At 54.4% G+C, this 22,871-nt stretch overlaps 1 protein-coding gene across 5 annotated transcripts in view; it reads right to left on the bottom strand.

Annotated features, from left to right (window-relative positions):
* CRTAC1 (cartilage acidic protein 1) overlaps positions 1 to 22,871 on the bottom strand; it is a 132,199-nt gene that overhangs the window by 8,381 nt on the left and 100,947 nt on the right. For all 5 annotated transcript variants that reach the window (XM_027595961.1, XM_035724232.1, XM_035724231.1 and 2 more), the window contains 6 exons: positions 16,702 to 16,836; positions 13,207 to 13,352; positions 10,284 to 10,420; positions 6,503 to 6,585; positions 5,631 to 5,731; positions 5,110 to 5,278 (listed from right to left, as the gene is read on the bottom strand). In XM_027595961.1, the coding sequence (XP_027451762.1) occupies positions 5,110 to 5,278; positions 5,631 to 5,731; positions 6,503 to 6,585; positions 10,284 to 10,420; positions 13,207 to 13,352; positions 16,702 to 16,836 (771 nt within the window). The remainder of the gene's footprint in view (positions 1 to 5,109; positions 5,279 to 5,630; positions 5,732 to 6,502; positions 6,586 to 10,283; positions 10,421 to 13,206; positions 13,353 to 16,701; positions 16,837 to 22,871) is intronic.

The raw sequence follows: 22,871 nt of genomic DNA on the forward strand, positions 1-22,871 counted from the left end.
GTTAGTCCTCTGACCCAGGCTCAGTGCAGAGATGAGGCAGGCTGCTGAGGGGCACGTGTGCACACCCGCATACGTGTCCATATCCAGCTCTCTCGCCACACCTCGCCAGCCGTGAAGTCGGGGTCGGGGGGAGGAGGCTGGGGATGAGTCTCAAAGGGAGGAAGGGAGCAGGGTCAGCTGTGGTGAGCGGGAGCGTCGTGAGTGCTGGAAGGGGGGGCTGTCTTCCCTCCGGAGACCCATGGCTCCCCACACAGCTGCAGGCTCCACATCTGTGGCTCAGTCATTTGGAACAACAAGGCAGGCCTTTCTTGCATTCGTATTCTGGACATGCCCCTTCTCACCCCGAGCACCACAAAACAAACTGCTCAGGACCAGAAACCATCGAATTGTCCACCAATAGGAGACTTGCTCAATAAATGATGAGTACCGCCACACAGTGAAATACCGTGCAGCTCTGAAGGGAACCAAGGGAGGGATGTGCACGTTTGGAACGATGTCCAGGTTATATTGTTGAGAGGGGAAAAAAAGCAAGTTTGGAAATAATAGGAAGAGTATAATCAGTTTTGTTAAAAAAAAATCCCCCGAGGAGTATTTATAACTATGCTCCCGTGCATATTGCATGTAATAAAAGCATACCACAAAGCATGGCTGTGGGAGCAGGCCACCCCCACCACTGTATTGAAAACTGCTCCCCACCCCCTGCCCTCCACATTCCTGATCCCCTTACCCGGTTCTGCATTTCCTTTTTTCATAGCACTTAACATCTTCTAACATTTTATATATTTACCCAGTTGTTATGTTTATTATATATGTTTCTGCTACTTCCACTCGAATGTAAGATCACCCACGGCCAGGACCTGTGTCTCGTTAGTGTTCGGCACATAGTATGTGCTCAGTAAATAAGCGTTGACTAAATGAATCAAATGGTACTGGGAGAGGGTGAAGGGAGAAACGTTTACTTTTCATTTAATATTCAAAAGATAATGGCAAGATTATGGGTTCTTTCTCCTTTCTTTTAAATGATGTTATAATTTCTAATTGTCCTATAGTCAATATGCATCATTCTTATAATCAGGAAAACCATTAAATCCTTCTAAGAACATCTGCAAACACTGGTCTCCCTGTAGGGCTCCTGTGGCCCTGCCCCCGCACAGCATAGCCTGGCTTTGGCTTGCCCCCGTGGGGCTGCAGACCCCCCTCCGATCTGCCTGCCTCCTCCAGCCTGGCTCTTGGCTCCCCCCACCCCCAGTTTGGCTTTGGCCTCCCTCTCTAGGCTCTGCTCCTACCAGACCATGCGGTTGTGTAGGCACACTGAACACTCCCATCTTTGGGTCTGTGTTCTAGCCAGGCTAGCCCCTGGGATGCTCTTTCCGCCGCCCTCCATGCCTTCTAAATCCCCACCACCCGGCTAGACCCCATGCTAGGCCCATGCCCTTGGGAAAGCAGAACTATTTCTCCTGTGCTGGTCCTCACACAGCCCCCAGGTCAGCCTGACGGTGCGTCCAGATCCACCTTGCCCCAGAATCCCTGTGTCCATCTGCCTTTTTCCCTGGACTGAGCCTGGAGGGCAGAAAGTACCTCTTCTGGGTCTCATGTCTCCTTCGCATGTCTCTCTGCGTCTCTTGGTTTCCCGGCCCCCGTCTGTCCGCCTGTGTGCCCCCTCCTCTTTCCTTCTCAATCCTTCCTTCTGTCTGGCCTTCCCTCTTGGCTCCCTCTCTTCCCATCCCATCGCTGGCGCCTCCATCAATCAGGAAGGCTTGTGCTCTCCTGGATCCGTGAAGGAGACCCTCCTGGATTGGGGTCCTTGGAGCTGCGGGGATGGAACCCACCTGCTCCTGGCTGTGTCCCTACTCCTGGCTCCGTCCCTACTCCTGGCTCCGCTATCTGCTCAGCCGCTTCTGGGAGTCTCACTGCTAGGCCCAGGGCTGACCCACAGGGACCAGTCCCCAGGAGCAGCCTTCCTTCAGTAACTCTGGGAGCGGATCCTGGCAAAGGAGAGGAGCCTACAGGGGGACCCATGGAGCAGTTTGAGCAGGAGTTCAGAGCCAGAACAAATCCCCTGGCCTTGCAAAATATCAAGGATTGGCAGTCAGGAGGGGCTCCCAACCAGGTGCAGCATCTATAAGCCTGAGTATGGGAGGCAGGCAGTGGTGGAGAGGCATGGAGGCTCTTGGGTCCCTGTGATCCCATCAAACGACCTGGCCGAGCCTGCCCAGTTGAAAAAGCAGGTCTGTTCTCTTGGCAGGGGCAGATGCTGGCCAGAGAGGAGACCCGACGAGGCCCATAAACATGTCTTAAAATAGCACAGGCAGCCCATGGGATGTGAGGGAGGAGAACCTCAGCTCCAGTCCCGTCCTTACATTGCTATGTGGAAACTCGATCTCCTTATCTATACAATGGGGTGGGAATTGATGTCCAGCCAGATACCTGGATAAACATCCCACCTAGGATACCACGGCAGTTACCCTGGTGATTGGATGGCCTTGCATGGGTTGCTTGGTAACCGAGGGGACATGGATATCCAGGAAGAAAGAGGCAGAGCAGGAGGACCTTGGCTGGCTCTGCACAGAGCAGCTGTGGGAGGTCAAGCCCTCAAGTTACGGTGGTCAGTGGTGACTAAGAAGTCGGTGTCCAAATCCAGCCCTCTCTACTTTCTGGAGGTGGAATTTGAGGCAGATTCTTTAGCCCGAGCCTCAGTTTTTCTGATCTGTGTCATGGGGTTATGATTTGTTGTGTTGCGGTAAGAACTGCATGAGGTATCTTAGGCAGAGCCTGTAGCCCAGTGCCTGGCATATGCTAAGTGCTCAATGACAGTCGGTTACTGCTGTTTTGTGAGAGAGGACTATGTATTCAAAAGTCATCTTGTACTTGGCCAGTGTAGTAAATGGCTACCATAAAAGTGACAAATGCTTCAACAGCCAGCCAACCCATCCAGGGCGAAACAGCCCAAGAACATGCTCACAGAACCAGGTCCCCTAAACATTTATGCTTCTTTTTCAGACTGCATAAATATTCTGCGTTCCTATAAAAGCTGGAACACACACACAAAACATACAGAAGGAAATAAAAATCACATAGTCGGGCAGGTCTGGATTTGAATGTCAGCTCTGCTACCGATCAATCACGTGACCTTGGCGGGTTTCTTAACTGCTGCGATCTTCAGTTTTCCCATCTGTAAAATGGGGATAAGTAATGCCCATCTCACAGCGGGGTCACGAGCATGAAATGACATAATGGGAGCAAAGTGCCACCTGGAATGACTGAGAGTTACTATGTCAATCTAGCCACTCAGAATCACTGTTCCTACTTCCTGCTTTTTCTTTCCATTTTTTCCTTTGTCCGTATGATGTATGATATATGGTATGATGTATAATGTAATATTGTGTATAATATTAATATATACATGTACATTAACTTCAGACCATATTGCCTACTCTTTCAGTGTTAATATTGTATCTCCCCATGAGGTGCTAACGCATGGGGGAGGGTGTCCGACTTTGAGTCCAGGTATATTTGACTCAAATGCTTTCTTAACCATTGTGGTTTAGTAAAGTCACTCTTGGCTCCTCCACACATTTTCCAGGATTGCCCCTCGTCTCAAGAAGGCTTTTTAGATATTTTCCCCCCAATTCCCTCCCCAGTGCATTTCTTTAAAAACATTTGATGTTGAAATAATTCTAGATTCACAGAAGTTGCAAAGATGGTACAGAAAGTATACTTTCATCCAGTTTCCCTCAATGGTTAGAGCTGATGCCCCTATAGCACAATACCAAAACCAGGAAATCGACACTGGTGCTCTGTGTGTGTGCTTTGTGTGTGTGTGTAGTCTTATGTTATTTTATCACATGTGTGGATCTGTGCAACCACCACCATAATCAAGATACAGGACTGCTCCATCACCCCAGGGACCTCCCTCAGGCTGTCCCTTCATGGTCACACCCACCCCTGGCAATCACTGCTCTATTTTCTGTCTCTGTAATTTCATAATTTTGAAAATATTATATAAATGGAATCAACAGTATGTGACCTTATGAGATGGGCCTTTCTTCCCCCACTCCCCATGATGCCCTTGAGAGCTATTCAAGTTGCTACATGTATCAACAGTTCACTCCTTTTTATTGCTGAGTAATATTCCGTGGTGTGGATGGACAACGGTTTGTTGAACCAGTAATCTATTATGGGGCTCATCCCGGGTGCTTCCGGTCTGGGCTGCTGCTGATAAAGCTACCGTGAACCCTCTGGTATAGATTTTTATGTGGACAGAAGTTTTCATTCATCTGGGATAAATACCTCGGGGTGCAAATCCTGGGTCTTACAGAAGTTGTGTGTTCGTTTTTTTCTTTTTAAAGAAACTGCCAAACTATTTTGCAGAGTTGCTGTACCGTGTTGCATTCCCACCAACAATGTATGGGAGAGCGAATTTCTCTGCATCCTCACCGGAATGTGGTGTTATCATTATTATTATTTTTTTTAGCTGTTCTGATAGGTGTGTAGTGATAGCTCATGCATAATACAGACATACTGGATAACTGTTTATGTGCAGTCTGGATATCTATGCCTTAAACATATAAACAGGGAGTACGATTTTCTTGCTTCCCCTCCTCGAGACAGGAACCAATTTTCACCCCCTTGTGGGTGATCGCATCTCCACCACGGAGAACGCTCCGCTTCTCTAAGGCTTCTAGCTAAGGGAAGGCACCAGTGGTTTGGTGAGGCTTTAATCACCAAGCTGGCTCCAAGAGGCCAGAAAACAGCTGGTTTGGACAAATCTGGTACAGGCCAATGTTTGGACCAGGCCCCAGTCTTGGACATGGGGAGGATTAAATACTCCGACCCCAAGGTGAGCGGATTCAGCGGAGGACGGTGGTGGGGGCCCCTGCAAGGGGCCAGGCCTGGAAGCCTCCCGTGGGAGCTCAGGTTCATTTCTGAGCAGGGCTGCCGGGGTGGCTGGTATCCGCCACGGCTGTCCCCGGGTCTGGAAGTACCGTGCGCTGGCAGCTGCCGGGGCTGCGAGCTCTGTGTCACTGAGCATGCTTCGGGAGGCACTTCCAGGAGCCTGCTGTCAGGCACAATGGCTCGTTGCCCGCCCTGACCCTGGCCCTGACTCACCTAAGCCGAAGTGTGCCACGGGCTCCATCTCACACAGGTAGCCCGAACCCCCATCGATAATCCTCAGGTGGGCCCCGCTCTTCTTGGTGTAGAGCACGACCTTAGCTCCCCTGGCGAAGGCCCCAAACTGGGTCCGAGGCACCACGCGCAGCCAGTTGTTGCTGAAGCCCTGCAGGGAGGGAGGAAGGCAGGTGAGTGTGGGGTGGGGGCAGGAGGAGCAGGGAGGGAGGAAGAGGAAGAGCAGAAAAGGGGCAGAGGGAATGAGGCAGATGGACGGGCTGAAGTTTGGAAAGAGGGGCCCTGGGAGAAGGAGGGAAAAGCCCGTAGACTCAGGAAAAACAGTTTTGGGAGCAGAAGTGCCAGTGGAAGGCAGAGGGGCAAGGGCTTCTCCCATGAGGCAGCCCTTCTTGGAGGCTTACTGTGCGGCAAGCAAACATCCCTGGCGCCTCTGCCCTCGACCACCTTAGACCCAGGGGAGCACACGGGGCCGGACTCCACGGGTCCCGGGGGTCCATGCACACCTGGTTGCCCCGGAAGACAGACAGCGGCTGAGCCATGGACTCCCCGTGGGACAAGATGAGGTCCAGCATCCCGTCTCCATCGAAGTCTGTCACCACGCCCCCTGCAACAACGCAGATTTCACTCTGGCCATTGGCCAGGAGATTCAAGAGAGAGGGGCTCCCGAGAGCACAGCACTGGGCCAGGAAGCCAGCGGGGAAGCCCCTCTCCTCTGCTTTCCCACAGCCTGCTCATGATAGGAAATCATGAAGGGGGGCTCTCCTTCCTTTCCCTGAACTTTTGTACCGAGAGAGTGAGTGCCAATCGCTTAGAGCATGAGGACTTCTTCCTTATCTATTTCACATGCCCTTTGCCTTTGCGGTTTTTGTCAGTATGTCATGTTTGCACATTCATGGTCTCCTTTCCGTCCTCACTACAACACAGAGAGGTGAGGAGGGCAGATGTCAGTATTCCTTCTGTGCATGTGCAGAACGAGACCCACAGGATGAAGCAACTCTTCCAAGACCACAAGTGAGGCAATAGCAGGACTGGGGCTTGGGACTCCTGATCAGTGCCCTTTCTCTGACACCAGGCTGAATGCCAAGAGGGGAGGGGTCAGACTGCCGGACCCCCAGCCTCTCCTTTCCATCCCCTTCTGGTGCCAGAGAAGCTACCGCCCACGGGTTTCCAGAGCCCTGCATGGATCATCAGCTCCTCTGCACCCAGCCTGGGGCTCCCAGGGGCTCACCCAGCCCTAGAGTGTTAGCCTCCGATGTGGCAGGGAAGAAGGGGTCCCGCGCTGTGGAGCTGGCTACCCCATCCCTCTTGCCCTCATCCTGTGCATGGGCAGAGCTGAGACAGAGGAGGGCGGGCCTGAGCCCCCAGGTGCCCTCACCTGTGCCCCGGCCCTCAGGCTCCAAGGCATCACCAGGATTGAGCTCCTCGATGAGGGGGTCGCCATGTTCCCTGCGGATGACACTGTAGGAGAGGAGACAGGTCGTTCCCAGATGAGTAACATGCTGGCGAGGCCCCCGCAGGCCCCCTGAACCCAGAGGCCCACTTGCTCCAGTCTCTGTCCTCCAAGCAGCCCTGGGCCCCACTGTGCGTTGGCTACCCCCTGGATGCCTACGGAGCCACTCTGCTCACAGAGCCTGCCTGCACCCGGCCTGTTCCCTTCCTGGGTTTTAATTTACGTTGGTAAATATTGATTTTTCTTTTTCTAATGGATGAATTATAGACAGCTTGGGGAAGGGCAGTTGATGGATGGAGAAGGGGCAGGCACACAGCTACTTTCAACTGACCTTCCCTTTCCTTCAAGTGGCCCTGGGCTGCTGAGTTCTGGGTGTACCCAGGATTCAAATCACTCAGATGCCACCTCCTCCAAGCCCTCCCTGATCGTCGGGCTGGAAGCAGTGCCTTACTGCTCGGCCTTTATCACTTTCTGCCTTGTGTTAAAGCTCTGAATGTGTCTTATCTCCCCAGTTAGACTGGGAGCTCTTTGCAGGCCGGGACCACGTGTTACTCATTCTCGCATTTCCCACAGCACCTAGCCCAGTGCGCGGCTCGCTGGAAGCTCCGAGCTCATGTCTGTGGGAGGTGTGGATGAAGTCCAGCAGCCGAAAAGGCAGAAAGGGGTCCCTTTGGGCTGCAGGAGCTCTGTTTATTTTAAGCTCTGAATCACGGTAATCTTTGCTTCAGAAAAGCCCACTGTGAATGTCCTGCTCTTTCTCCACACTGAGCTGAATGCTGATGATGGTGGTGAGCTTTCCTCCGATTTTTCTTACTCATTAGATTCTCACAGCCTTGGGTGCTCTGGCCTGGATGTGAGGAGCAATGCTGGGGGAGACAGGGGGCTGGGAGGGATCTGATCACTCTCCCCGCGACACTGCAGGTGACTCTTGTCTGCCCAAGTCACAGAGAGTCACCAGCGGGCTGAGATACGGCCAGTGACTTCAGGAAGGGGCAGCAGTCCCCAGAGGTGGAGCCTGTGGTGGCCAGAGCGCAGAGCACAGGCGCAAGTGCAGGGGTTCTGCAGCGCCGAGCCGCGGCCCCGGGAGGACCCTCTGTCAGCCTGGGGCATCGGTGCTGACCACACCCGTGTGCATGGTCCAGGCGGAGGGCGGCGCACCTGGTTGCACTCAGGTGTGTGCATACCTGCTAGAGGTATGTGTGCCTCAGCCTGCCAACAACCACAGTCCCTTTGACCCCTTGTGTTCCACAGACTCTGCCACAGTTGGGCAGAGACATCCCTTGGTTCAGGTGACAGTGCAATTAAGGGTTCCTAAGGATAAAGCCCAGCAGTTCCACTGCATCGATGTATTTGCTGAACAAAGTCTTCTGCAGTGACTTCTGTGTGCCGTCACCGCGTGGGGGCCTGCGGCTATGCTGTGCATCGGGAGGGATGGGGCTCAGGGTCCATGGCGACAGGGAGTCTCAGGCAGAGGCCAACAGGGAGAGGGGCTGAGGGGAGGGCGGAGCTGGGCAAGCTCACCCGGCTTCCTGGAGGAAGAGCCAACTAAGCTGAGACCCGAACGATGAGTATGGTCACTCAGGCGAAGAGGGAGGGGCAAGGGACAGGGCGGGTGGGCAGCCTGAGGTTCCAGGCCCGGTACAGCCCAGAACCGAACAAAGCTGGTGGTGTCGGGAGCTCAGCTGTAAACGGGGAAATGGAGAGTGGCCAGGCTGGGGACAAAGCGGGAGGTGTGGGATGAGTCCAGGAGAAGGCAGTGGGGGGCTTCTGAAAGGTTTCAAGTGGAAGAGGGGTGTGGCCAGATTTGCATTTTCAAACAGCTTGCTGGCAGGACTAGCCGGGGACACCTGCTGAAGGCAGGTGTAGGAATCCGCTTCAGAGCCAGGGACGGAGGAGCGAGGAGCCGCAGAGGAGTGAGGAGGGGAGAAGAGATCAGAGACGTGTTTCAGTGTCAGGGGCGTGACCGTCCCTCTCCCGGCTGGCCTGGGAGAGTCCCTGTTTGCCTGCTGTCCCGCCATCATTAACAGGACTAAGCATCTGGTTTGGGGATGAATGCCCTGGTTACCCTACCCTTCACTGAGAGATCGCAGGCTCAAGCACACGGAGGCTCTGAGTCCGCAGTTCCTCCGACAAGGAGCCTGCCAAGTTCCATTCAGCAACAGAGACAGGCTGGGGCCAACCATGCAGAGTGGCCAGTGAGGCAGTAGCCCCCGCGGTAGCCCCTCACAGTTGGGGCCATGTGCTCGGGACCCAGCCATCTGCCACTGGGACTTGGCTCGCACCGCTGCTGCGTGGAGGCAAAGACACCAACCCGTGGGGCCACTATGGGGTGACCCTGTCCTCGTCCACGGCAGCCCCGGACCAGCCCGCCCTTGGGGTGGCCAGAGGGAGGCTGGGTGGCGTGACAGAGCCAGGTGGGCAGGCAGACGGGGGAGGTGCCTGGGTTCTCGGGCCACAGCGACCAGAGCACTAGACTCCCTCGTGCTCAGGGGCCCTGGCGAGTGACACTTTATTAGCCAGAGAAGGAAAGTAGTGTCTCTGTTAACGAGCAATTGATCTTCCGCAATTAATCTGGAAGTTGTGAATAAGCTTTTTGCAAGGCACCTAATTAGTAAAGCTAGTGCCTTCGGGGGGTGATTATATCCAGTCAGGATTGATGCTTTGTTAATAATTATATTTTAAAACATGCTTAGTCACAGCTCTTGCCTTTTATTAATAGTTGGGCCCCCCCCTGGGGTAAGGGATGGGGGCCCCGTGGAGCCGAGCAGGTGATCGGGCCCATTTCCTGAATCCAAGGCCCCCTGCTCTACCTGCCTCCTCTCCCCACTGACTCCTGAGGCCCAGGAGCATGTTTTAGGCCAGGAAAAGGGTTGTCTCAGGCCACATGGGTCCTGAGGTTCCCCAACAGCAGTTCTTAAACTTTAGTGTGATAAGAAGCACCTGATGCCCAGTGCACTTGTTAAAAACAGAGATTCCTGGGCCTCACCCCTGGAGATTCTGATTCAGGAGATCTGGGTGGGCCCTGGGATTCTGTACTTTAAATAAACACTTCGGGTGATTCTGATGCCAGTGGTCCCCGGACCCCTCTTAGAGAAGTATTGCCTCTGAACATCCAACCTTTCCTCCCCAGATGCAGATGCTTGCATATTCCTTCCATTCTGCCACTCCCTTTTCCTTGTCTACCATTAATTGTCTCATCCAGCATTTTCCAAGGGATGCTTTGCAGAGCACCAGTCCCAAGGGGAAAATCTTTGAAAGAGGTGTCCTGTGGCCAAATCTATTTGGAATACTCCATCTACCTTTCAGAAAGTAAAAACACTCATGGTCATGTTAAAGGCCCTGAGAAGTCCTGCAGCAAGTAAACCTGCCTGTCTGCGTACCCTAGGCGCACCTAAACAAATTTGACTCTTTAACTCCTTTTTGTGGTAGTGTGGATTTCTCTCCTGCAGAGCTTGGCTTCTGGGCACACTTTGGGCCATGTCCCTCTGCCCATTCCCCCCACAACAGCAGGAGGCCGGCTTCCTGCCCAGGATCTGCCCTCCTCTCCACAGCCTCTTGCTCAATCCCTCCTTCCCTCCTCTCTGTTCCTTCATCAGGGGACCTTCCTGCACCTCAGCCCTGGGAACACCCCTCTGAGTCCTACACCTCCCTCCCCGACTGCCAGCCTGCAACAGCGAGAGGCCCCTGGCCAGGCTGAAGCGCCTACCGGAAGAGGCGGTTGGCTGAGGAGCTGCGGTGGGCAAAGTTGTTGAAGAAGATCTCCAGCTCCTGGTCATTGTCAAAGTCGGCGGCGATGACGGTGCGGACCGGGGACGGCATGGAGAACTTGGGTGAGGCGATGTCCTGGCAGGGGAGACGGTGCAGGTCAGCAGACAGAGGTGTGTGGGGGGGTGCAATCCAAGAGAAGAGACAGCCGACCTAACACCTCCCCTCTCACCTCCCCTGGAAGGGACCTGTGGTGGCTGCACCAGGACCACACAGACCTCAGGATGCTTGGAGGAGGACAAGGAGGTGAGAGGGACAGTCCCAGTTCACACCAGCGGAGCACCTGGCTGCTCCCTGGTCAGGGTCACACACAGCTCTCCCACCAGGCACTTGAGGCAGGGCAGACTTTAGCTTCCCATTCTGCAGGTGAGGTGATCGCGTCCTGGGGGAGGGAGGGGAATCCCGCATGCTCATAGCTAATGATGGGCTGGTAGCCGGGGCTTTTGACTCAAGATGCTATGTCCTTCCTCCTCTGCAGGAGAGGCAGAAGTGGGGGACACTGGAAAGTGCTGTGCATTTGAATCCAGGCTTCTCTGCTGACTAGCTGTGTGATCTCGGGCAAGTTATTAACCTCTCAGGTCTCACTCTCTCCATCAGTAACACGGGGCTAGGAATAGTGGCTCAGGCTGTGGGCACTGCATGTAAAATGCTTGGCAAGCACTGAGCATGAACTAGACCCCTGGCATCTGTCCTGGCCTTGCTCATGCTGTCACTCCCGTCGAAGGCAGCAGAGGGGGCTTCTAGCTGTGTTTTTGCTGTTACCTTTTGTTTTTTTCCTTGGGAGTTTTTTGATTTTTTGGAGACACTTGCTTTGGGGGTTTGCAGTACCAGATGTACCTGTCCAGGGTTCGCGGGGAGTCCCTAGGCCCAGGAGAGCCCAGCTTGGACCTCAAAGCGCTGACACGGCCCTGGTGGACCCGGCAAAGGGTCCCAGGTGTGGGACTTCCTTTGAAATAGAAGAAGAGGTGTGGAAAGCAATCTTTTGATTATAATCACAGATGGTTTTGTCCCTTAAAGATGCTAGCAGCCTAACTCTCAGGGCCCCCTTGGAAAGGGTTGGGAAGGGACAGTTAGTATTTCTGGGAGCACCCCTCTTCCCCCTGGCCTGCTCCTTGGCCCCTCACGGCAGGACCCCCTCCATCAGCTGCAGGAATGAGCCAACTGGGAGAGCTGATGAGCTGCCTGTTCCGGGGAGGCCAGGAGGGAGGTTGTCCCCATCAGTGCAGTAATGAGGCTGATTAAGAGCCTGGCCAGTTGGCCAGGGTGGGCTGAGCAGGACCTTAAGAGCTGGAGGAAAAGAGACCTCAGGATCTCTAACTCATTATTATTCTATTGATCCTATAAAAATGGAAAACTACATAGCTCCCTTGGGTTGCCTCACTGGATGCCTGGGCTTCTGAGATAGGGTATGTAAAGCGCTTAGCACAGTTCCTGGCACATGGAAGGCACGCGATAAATGGGGCATCTATTATCATTATCATTGCTCCTCTGAGCTCTGGTGAGGGGCCACCAGAAGGCTTGGCCGTGCTCCTCAAGCACAGCACACTGATGTTTGGGGCTGGATCATTCTTTGCTGGAGGGGCCGTGTGTGCTTTATAGGACATTTAGCAGCATCCCTGGCCTCTACCCACTAGATGCCAGTCGTACCCCTCTCCCATTTTTGACAACCAAGAATGTCCCCAGACATTGTCAAATGTCCTGGGGAGAAAATGTCCAGGTTCTCACCCCTGGTTGAGAACCTGAGTTAGGACAAAAAGCTGGGGGCGGCTGGGTGGCTCAGTTGGTTGAGTGTCTGACTCTTGGTTTTGGCTCATGTCGTGATCTCACAGGTCATAGGATTGAGCCCCACGTTGAGCTCCGCGTCCGGCTCCACGCTCAGTAGGGAGTCTGCTTGAGGATTCTGTCCCCCTGCTGCTCCCCCAACTCGTGTGTGTGCGTGCGCGCGCAAAATATACAAATAACAAAAAACTGAATAAGGATGAAAATCATCTAGAATCCCAGGATCAACTGCCTGAGTTCAGGGCATGCCTCCTTCTCACCCAGAGAGCCCGGATCTCAAGGGAGGGAGCAGCTGGGCCTGAGCCTCCTCAGGTGGCTGCCTACAACGGAGGAAGCTTGTGGTGGTGACCCAGACAGAAGGTTCCCGGAGACTCCCCTGGGATCATCAAGCATCAGGCAAATTCTCACTCCTGCAGGGGATTTTGGCGAAACCTAGGTACCTCCAGAACCATCTGGACTCGCTGAGATCAGTTTCAACCATCCTATGAGAGCTGCCTGAGAAAGCCCCAAACTCCAGCTCATCAGGGGGGTGGCACCTCTATTCCTGTCACCCAACAGCCCCTTTGAAGAATTCTTGGCACTGCAGTCTACTGACAGCTCAGGGAGGGGGCACAGAGAGGGGCTGCAGGTCATCTCGTCCGCCACCTGCCATTTTTCCTTGGGGGCAGCTGTTGGGAGCTCTGTAGCCTCACCTTCCCCCGTCCCTCTCTTTCTCACTGCACCCTTAGCCAGAACTTAAACTTGAAAAGCTCAGGTTTTCCAGGAGCCACCTGGAAAAACGCTGCCAATCCAGGAATGAAGCCCAGAGCCTTCACTGCCCTGCTCTTGCCCACCATGGGAAGCTGCTGCCCCCCATCTGCCAGTGGCTCTCTCTGCCTCGGGCACTAGAGACAGGACAGAAGCCCAGGCTGGAGTCCATCATCTTCCCCCAGATGTTACCTTCCCTGTGGCTGTCCTGCCTCCAGGCCCTGCGGAGCCACAAGCCCCTTCTCAGCCTGGTGGAAGGCGCAGGTGCGGCTGCATCCCCGGGACGTGCCAGGGCCACTCGCAGTGCTGGGGGGCAGGGGGAAGAGGTCCCTTCTTACCCGAAAGCGGACCTTCCCATGGGCGCTCATCTGCAGGTAGAGCCGGTGGGGGCCGTTCCAGTTGCCATACACGATGTCCACTTTGCCGTCGCGGTTGAAGTCGGCCAGGGCAACACCTCGTCCGTGCTGGTGGGGGTCGTCCACTCCTGGGGAGGAAAGACAGGGACCCTCAGGCCAGCGCTCCCTGCAGGCTCTACGAATGCTCACCTTGCTGGAGCTCCTTGGAGAGCGGCAGGGAGGGTGACCCTTGTGCCGACCCTGCCCTCCCCGGGAGCAGACGGGGAGCTGGTGAGCTGCTGCTGCTGGGTCACAATTTCTCCATGGGGGCAGGAGGTGGTTGCAAAGGGAACCAGACTTGCCTTCAGCTGCATCTGCCCAGCAAGCACACGATTTTCACTCAGTTTTGGGGTAGCAGGGGTAGGGGACGGAGACATGGAAATTCTGGAGGACCAAAGGCCTCTCCAGCCACCCCAACACTGCCACTGGGGTATAGTAAGTTGGTCATCTCTCTTATGCTTAAATCTCTCGGTGGCTCCCCAGTACTGCTGGGTCAAGTTCAAATTCCTGCCTGGGGAGCACAAGGCCCCTGCCCATCTTATCTGGTACCCCTCGCCCTCCCCGCTTACTCATAAGCTCTGGCTACCTGTGTTCCTGTCATTCCTCAAAGGAGCCCTGCTCTTTCTGGCATCTGGGCCTTTGCTCAAGCTTGTTGCTGTTCCTGGAATGCTCTTCCCTGTGCTCTTGGTTACCTGGCTCCTTGGTTTTCTTCTGCTCTTAGCTACTATGTCACCTCCTCAGGGAAGCCTTCCCTGACCACTCCCACGAAAACAGTTCCTCCCAGCTATTTGTTATTTGTCCTGACAGCCTCTCATTCTTTCCCTCCACTGTGCTGATCACAGGGGCCATTATGTTCCTTTGCGGTTTACTTGCTTAGCGTCCGGTTTCCCCACTAGACCTTACACTCCGTGAGGTCAGGGGCCATCTTCTTGTTCACCTGTGTTCACGCAGCATCTGACCTGGTAGTTTTCAGTAAATACTTGCTGAATGAATGAAGAGACATAAATAATTTGACAGAAGGCACCCGGGGATGTTGGTGACAGCAGCGGAAATGTCACATCATAACACAGAAACCCATAGTGTGCCTTGGGAGCTCAGGGAAGAGAAGCTTCTGTGTCCAGTGTCGGCTGCTTCTGCTGTCCCTGCATCTGCCAGTGCCCACTGAGCCAATCCTGGGGGAGGACAGGGGCTGGCTTTGCCCAGAGGGATGGCCTGACCTCCTGGCGGCCCAAGGCAGATATGTTCCATCAGGCCAAGCGTGGAGTTGAGAGGTGGTGGATGCTGGTTCTCAACACCCATGGTGACTCTTTCGGAGGACAAACTGCCGTTGGTCATTGGGCCCTCAGAGATGGTGGGCGATAGGACAATATAATGGAGGCGGGATCACAGAGTCCAGGGCCCAGGGAGCTCTTGCCAGCTGCAACCACAGAGCTCCTGGGGGCGGGAGCCAGGGGAAGGTGGGGGTGGGGCCCCCTGAGAACCTTGGAGGCTGAGTACCCTCTTGGGGGAGCGAAAGATCTGCACGATGGGCGCGAGGTGCAGGGAGAAGAGACAGTGAGCCCTAGGCTTGAGGAAGAGGCTCTGCCAAGGAGCGGGGGAAACCTCTAACCTCTAGGATGAATACCCCATTAATTCTCTACAAAACTCCCCAGCCCTAATGTCGGTGGTCTTCCATGCTGGCCCATCTGTCTGCTATCTACGAGGCACCTTGACAAGGAGCTGGTTCCCTTTCACGGGAATAACTGGTGCCAGGCTGCATTTCACAGCAGCATCTGTTTGGGTGATGAATGCCCTCTTGACATGTCTTGTTAAACCCCTGCAATCATTCTGACTTGCAATTACGGGCCTAGCGCCTTTCCTCTCTCCTCCCGCCAGATACCTTCTCCCACTCCAACTTGTTCGCTCACCTCCGCTCCCATCGCTTTAACACCTTATCAAATCCTCTAAGTTTTCTCCACCACCACCTCCCCTTCATTTTGTGGTTTTTCAGCAATAAGAAAATTTGCTGCCAGAGGATATAGCTGTGTGTGTGTGTGTGTGTGTGTGTGTGTGTGTGTGTGTGTGTGTGTGTGTGTGTGTGTGTGTGTGTGTGTGCGCGCGCGCGCGCGCCAGGTGGGAGGACAGGCCAGGGGGGAGGCCTCCAGCTCTAGCTTTGCCCAGGAAGGAGAAGAGGGCAAGGCACGAGGGGGAGTTGACTCGCTACGAGTGGAGGGGTGGTGCTCACAGTGGGCACTCCTTAGCGGAGAGCGGGGGATTAGGTACTTCTAAGTCACAGACGATGGATTGGCAGACGCTCAGGGATTTGAGGCTAGCTGTCAGCACTAGCTGGAGCTTGTAGGACCTTTGATTTCTGTGTCTAATCCCCGCTCACCTCTTCTTCTGGAGGCTAGAACTCATCCCTATGCTGTCCAGAAAGGGGCAAAATCAATCCTTTCATTGGCAAGGTTGGGGAGGAAGTGGGTGGGGAGAAGTGGTTGAAGGGCAGACTGATTACATCCACAAAGTTTCATTAGGTGTCCTTTCTGCCATTCAGCAAAATTTACTGGGTGACCACTGTGTGCCAAGTGTTGTGTCAAGAATGAACAGTACAGCGCCCAGTCCTTGTAGACATAGGTTATTTTAGTGACGTAGAAGCCTGATTGAGAAGTACATGCAAGGGCAGGGTGAATGAAGAGGAGAGAGTGTGGATCTCTGCTAGGTAGCACAGAGGGAGGCAAGAAAGACTTCATAGAGCTGAGTGCTGAAGGACAAATAGAATTTCTGCAGATAGAGAAAAGGGAGAAGGCACTTTCAGGCAGAGAGAATGGCAGGTGCAAGGGTCCTGAGGCAGATGAGGGATGAGCACAAAGGGAGGAAGGGGAGCAGAACTGGGGGGCCTGAAGTACTATTTTGTGTGAATTTTAGTCTCTTTCCTACTTAGCTATTTGTCTATTCATCTGTTTTCCACTCTAGAATGTCCATGCCTGTGTGTGTATGTGTGTCAGATAGGGTAGGGTGGTATAACCTTATTAGGGTCAGCGTCCCCAGCTCTTAGCACCACCTGGCACTTAGCAGGGGCTCAAGAAATGGTTACTGGACTGAATTCAATGATTAAGGTGAATGTGGGGAGGGGAACTGGAAAGGGGCAGCTTGGAGGGGAAATTAATGCTGAGGACTCAAGCAGGACTCAGAGGAACGTGGGCCAAATCTAGTTGCTGGACAATGTATAATGGTCAGGAGTTCCAGGCTCCCCCTTTCCCCAGCAGCACACCCACCCTGGGGCCTGAGCCTTGGGGGTTGTGGAATTGAAGGTGACAAGCCATGTCTCCCTGCATGGTGTGCATGATTACTGGTCCCAGTCTCCCTGAGGCCCATGGCACCGTGCTGGAGGGGGCGGGGCGCCCAGAGGCCCATGAGGGTCTGGGGCACTGAGGGACATGGGGCAGTGGCCGCACTCACCGGCGCTGGCAGCAGCATCCACGAAGGTGCCATCACCCTGGTTGTGGAAGAGGAAGTTGGGCCCATTCTCGTTGTCACAGAAGATGTCTGAGGCACTGCTGCTGAGGATGGGGCCCACGCTGACACCCCGGCCCCCTAGAACAGGACAGTGGCCCACAGTGAGTGGCAGAAGCAAAGCCTCAGGCCCGCGAGGAGGGCGGGGGTACCTCGGAGGCCTTTGAGGACCGCTATGGTGATGCCTCAGAAGAGCTTTGGGGACAACAATCTGGATGCTTCTCTGAGCTCAGATCTGGGCTCACAGTCCTGTAAACTTGTGTGGAGGAAGACCACACCGATGATGAGGCAAGGGAGGGGCGAGACAGAGTACTTTGTGCCCAAGCCATGCTCCCATGACCTACAGAACACAGAGGCCACCCTACAGAGCCGTTCCTTCCCTTCGGAGGCTGACTCACAACGATCCCCCCAGCCCAGATCTACCCACGTGATCAAGTCACAGATTTTCCTGACAACCCCCACGCCCACCGGGAGTCAAGACACTGGGTGTGCTCCTGTCCTAAGAACATAGAGGACTGGGTTCCGGCTAAGGCTACAGGCTGCTTTCTTGGCTTTGCTTGATATAGTAAAGCAACTGGGAACAGCCCATAAGTCCATCAACAACGACTGGTTGAATGGACTGTGCTGCATCCATGGGACGGACCATTCTGTAGCTGCTGAAAAGACTGTGTAGATCCGTATGTATTGACTTGCAGGGGTGCCCACGACATACTGTTAAATGAAAAAACAATTCACCAAGTAATGGTATTGTGTCATCTTAGTTTTATTTCAAAAAAAAAAAAAGGGAAAATACATGATATTTCTGGATGTGTTTGTGCAAGCTTGTTGTTGAGTTTGGGGGAAAGCGGGGAAAGGCCACGCCCTGCATTGTTAACCCTGGCTACCAGATGCGGTGGGATTTGGGGAGGGAAGGAGACACGGGAGTTCGCCTTTTTTGGGAACGTCTTTGTGTTTTGGCTTGTTGCAACAGAATTGCTTCTGTAGTTGGAAAGGAAAAAATCCAGTAACTGCATACTTTTTAAAAAAGAAAGAAATCAAGCCAGCTCGACATTAGGGTTTGATGTCTCCAAGATCAAATTTGAGCTACCCGTGTCAACAAGTCCAATATGAAGACATCTTGAACAAACAGCCCCAACCACTGGGTTTCAAATCAAGCCCGGAAGCCCCAGTCACTGGGAATACTGGGCAGAAGCCAGCCCGGCCAGGACCGGGAGGTGGATTCTAGTCCCAGTGCGGCTGTTTACAAGCTCTGTGACCTTGGGCAATTTATGGTACCCTTTGAGCCTCAGCATCCTCATCTGTAAAATGAGGGTAGCATGACCTGCCTTTTCTATTTTAGGATTTTTACGAGGATCGCATGAAGCGAGACACGTGAAAGGGCTTTGTGAATCCTACCACCTTGTTACTCAAAGTCAGGTCCGTGGGCCCGCTGCAAAGGCGCCGCCTTGTCAGAAAGGCAGAATCTCAGCCCCCCACCCCCACCCCACAACCAGTCAGGACCTGCATTCTAGCAGGACCCCTGGGTGGCTATGTACACAGTCAAGTTTGAAAGCTGGGGCTCTAACGGGCTATTCAGTACAATAAGAATAGTCATTAGAGAACTCAGAACAAGTTAGTGTTGTTATTTGTTAAAAAAACGAGAGCTCAGGCAGACCCGAGAGATGTTGCCCGCCCCCCCCCCCCACCTGCCTGCCTGCCTCCCTGGCTCTGGATGGGGAAGAGGTTTCCATAAACTGTGCTGATGTGGGATGGAGGTTCTCTTGGTCACCGGGCCCCTCCTGCCCTCTGAGAGAGGTCCCTGGAGGAAATCATGGTGACTTCTCACCTGTGCAAAGCAGCCTGCCCAACAGGTCGGGTGTTGGGGGCCAGGAGGAGGGGATGGGTCCAACGGCATTGCCACTCTCCTCGCTCTCATGGTTGAGCTCCAAATGAACACACTCTGGGCCCTGTGCCTCCCATATTCCTCCCAGGTAATCTAATTAGCTCTCCAGGAGAGCCCAAGCCTCTTGAAAATGGAGTCACCAAATCCACAGGGCTCCTGGGGAGCATCATCTGAGATGTAGCGTGCGTTTTTCATTAGGAGAGCCAGAGCATGGGGCGGGGAGGCTATCGGAGGCCAGCGGGGAGGGCTGCTGGGCTGTAACCTGGGCACCACGTCTGCACATTCAGAGAGGAGCCCCAGAGCGGGCAGCTGGCCCTGCCCCCGTCCTGCCAGATTCCAGCCCAGGGCCAGGCTTCAGTGAGAAACCCCGGGCCTTGCCCAGGCCCCCCGAAATGCCAGGTGGGGCTCTGGGACTTACCACCATGCAACCCCGTCCGTCCTCCCCACTCTAGTGTCCTCCAATTTCCTCTCTGCTTCTGGCTCTCAAGCTGTGACACATTCTCTTCATTTTCTACAAAGCAGGTTATTTCCCTCTTGGACAAATTTCTAAATCTTTCTAATTAACTAATTGGGTTGGGTTGAAGCCTTGTACCATTTGTAACCTGTAATTATTAGAAAATTGCCATGGTAACCACACTACTAATTAGTGACAATTTATTGCCATGGCAACCGGACCATAACAGAGATGTTACCCACAACTCCTTCTTGGCAAGTTCGCCGCACAGTTGGGGAGCAGGTGAGTCGACAGGGAGCCAGCCTCTTGGGCACTGGCCCCAGCAGCCTCAGGATGGAGAGCTGAACTCGGGTCTGAGGCAGGGGCGGCCGGGTGTCTGCATCCCTTGCTGAGCTGCGGAGGAAACTCTACTCCCAGGTGGATCATGTAAATCTTTTCCAAACCAATAAAATCCATCCATCCTGTGTGGTCCACGACAGAGGTTCCTGATTCAGTATCTTCTACCTGGACATTCTCCCCTCCCCCAACTCTTCTCCCTCCTGAGGTTTAGCGCACACCTTCTGGGGCCACCCAAGGGGCCGTTAGGAACAACTTTATTTCTGCCTTGGAGGATGATGTCCCAATAGCGAGTTAAATTCTACTTTACATCAATTACTTCTGTATGTGAGGTGGGCACATCCTCTTGGGGACAAGCAGCTCCCCAGCTGGGGCTGGAGACGCAACCCTGGAAGACAGGCATCAGAAAGTGTGCGTGTGACCTTGGGCACATCACCGAACCCTTCTGGGTATCTGTTTTCTCACCGCTGAAGTGAGGCTGATAGTAACAATAGCTTCTTCTCAGGCTGTCATAAATATTAAGTGAGCTGGTTTTCGGAAGGTACTTTGGAAAATGTCAGGTGCCACATCATCATTAGCTGGGACGATTTCCCACCTGCTAGGTGAATAAAATCCCCTTATTTCCCCAGCACTTTCAGGCTTCTAAGGCCTCCTTGTTCTGCTGTTGGGTGCAAAGGCCGTGCCCTGCCCAACCCCTCCTGAAGGCTTCTCACTCTGCCCAGTGAAGCTGGGTGGGAGAGCTGGAGTTGCAGGGGAAAATGCCTCCCCAATGCCCTTCGTCCCCTCACCACATTCCGGCGCCCCCTCTGATTATCTGCCCAGTGGCCCTGAGCCCTGCGGGGTAGCCTCATTTACCCTCAAGCACTGTACCCCTAAACCTCTGAACCCCTGCATTCTGGCGATGCAGACTCAAGTGCAGTTTGGGTACAGGCAATCCATTTCTCAGATTGCATGTAGGCAGTTTTGGGGTGGTCTGCCGACAGGCCAGGTTGTATCTAGGAGCTGAAAGTGGTCGGGTGATGATGGGAAAGCGAGGCTGCGTGGAATAAGGGGGGGCTTGCTGTTGTGGGCCGGATCCGGGCCCGAGGGGGCAGGGGTATTTGCCATGCTCAGGAAAGTCCTCTAGGTCCTTGCTTGGCTTCTGCACCTGCTCCTGTTCCAGGAACTTGAACTGTGTGCTCTCCAGGCCCTGGTCGCCCTCCCCATAAACTGGGGAGGGGAATGAGATCTCCAAGGCTCCTTCCCACTCTTCTAGTGCATCCTCCAGGCTGAAACTTGGGATAAGTGTGGCTGGGAGTAGACTCCCGGGTCCACCTGGAGGCCACACCAGTAGAGGCTTTGCAAGGCCCTTTGGCCCAAGACTCAGGACCCGTGGGATTAAACTACTGAGACCTCAATAGAATACAATTGTTGTGGATGCCAAGGCCCACAGGCTGCCAAGAGCATCCAAGAAATTGTAGAAGGATAGCAAAGATGCTGGAAAACATAGGGGTGGAGGAATGGGCAGTGTGTGTGTGTGTGTGTGTGTGTGTGCGTGTGTGCGCGTGCGTGTGTGCGCGTGTGTGTGCGTGTGTGCGTGAGAGAACAGGGAGTGAGGGTCAGGACAGGATGGTAACAGGGTCTTTCATCCTAAGTTTCCCGAACATTCAAACATAGAATAATACTGTCTTGGTGCTGGTGCTGCTACCCACGAGACCTCTGTGAGCCGTCCAGGTACCCAGTAGGGTTCTGAGCGCACAGGGTGGAGGGTATTAGACACGGACATTCCACTCCTCCCTCAATGCTTGCAGCCCCCTCCCTGTAGGACGCTGAGGGGCGATGGGTGGGAGAACAGGCAGGGGTCTGAAGAAGCTCTTTGAGGAGAGAGGGCAGGGAAAGGGGTAGCAGGATAGGCTCCTCGGGCCACCTGTTTTCCAGTCCCCCGTCCTAGGTGTCATCCGCATCTCATCCCACTGCACCGGTTTCCAGGTGAGGAAATCGAGGCTCAAGGAGGTACGACTGCAGCCAGCAGGCTGCGGATCGCAGTTCAAACCCACATCTGAGTGACCCCAGTGCCTGTGCTAGCCCCCCAGCGTGCTCTCAGCACGAGAGGGAGCTGGACTCCTGGTAAGGCCCGGAGTGGCCAGCCACAGGCTTGATCTTTCTTTTAAATCTCTTATTTTAGCAGAAGAAACTGCACCAACATCACATTTCTATTATTCGAGTATTTGTGTCTGTTTTGAAAGAAAAAGAAATTGTCTTTTCTTGTCGATCACCCAGTGCGTTGACACCGCACACGTCCTGGGGCATTGGGGACCCTGGCAGGCCTGTGGCTGCACTCCCTGAGGGTCCCGGGCCCTGGTGGAGAGCCTGTTACTCTAGCTCTGCTTGTCACATTGACTGTGCTCCGGCTGCAAGGCAGTGGCCACCTGCCAGCCTGGGGGGCTCCGTGGCCCCCACTCTGCTGCCCACAGTCACCTCTCTGGAGTGGGCTGATGGGGAGCCGCCAGAAGGCCTCAGCTGGGCTTTAGGCTTCTCCTTCTCCTCCGATAATGACTTCCTATAAATCAGATCTGCCCTCCGCTTTGTTCTACACTGCTCCCAGCCACCAGCAAAAATCCCCACCCTGTATCATAAATCCACCTTCATTTTCTTTCCAAATTTCTTGTAAGGATTCTTTAATCACCACCCTGCAACCCAGACAGATGCTCCCTCAAAAGGTGAGGCTTTCTGAAATGCAGAGCTCCTGGGGAGGGGGTAGAGGCTGGCGGGGGTGGGGAGGCAGGGTGAAGAGGGAAGACCAACGGATTCCAGTGGAGAGGGGCGTGAAGACGCCCGTGACTATACCCAGGGCTGGAGGGTGGGCAGCGAGACCCACGGAGATCGCCTCCAGGGCAGGGCTGGCCGGGCCTGCTCTGTGCCTCTCCTGTGCCCAGCACCCGGGAAATGCCCAGCCGACGGCCCTGGCATCCCCCTGGGCACCTCAGATGAGGAGGGTGTCTCTGTCTACTGTACTCCGAGGGTCCTGTCCCTGAGCCGGGCCTGTGCCAGGCATGTCCTACGCCTCCTGTCACTCTCATGCTCCTACTGCAGGCGAGAAAACTGAGGCCCATGAGGTTAATAAATTGCTAATTGCTGCCTGGACAGGACAGGTGGCTGAGGCAGGATCTGTACCAGCACCGTGGCACCAGATCCTGTCCTCTCAGCAGCTCTGCAAGACCGTAGTTCAGACCACGAGTTCAAGGTGCTCAGAGAGGCTGGAGGAGGTGCCCAAGGTCACCCAGGGCTGCAGAGGCCAGTGTAGATCTCTGGGTCCTTATCTTCCCTCTCCTTGGGTTCCATGCCAGGCCCTCGGACACATGGACAACTAATTCTCGGGATTCCTTGCACCGTCCAGGCTCTGAAGGGCTGCAGGCAGCTGGGAAAGTCAGGGCTTGGGATTCTCCTTGAACCAGGAACCATGGG

Source organism: Zalophus californianus, chromosome 15, assembly GCF_009762305.2.
Source record: "Zalophus californianus isolate mZalCal1 chromosome 15, mZalCal1.pri.v2, whole genome shotgun sequence".
In the NCBI taxonomy this organism is placed as follows: Eukaryota; Metazoa; Chordata; class Mammalia; order Carnivora; family Otariidae; genus Zalophus; species Zalophus californianus.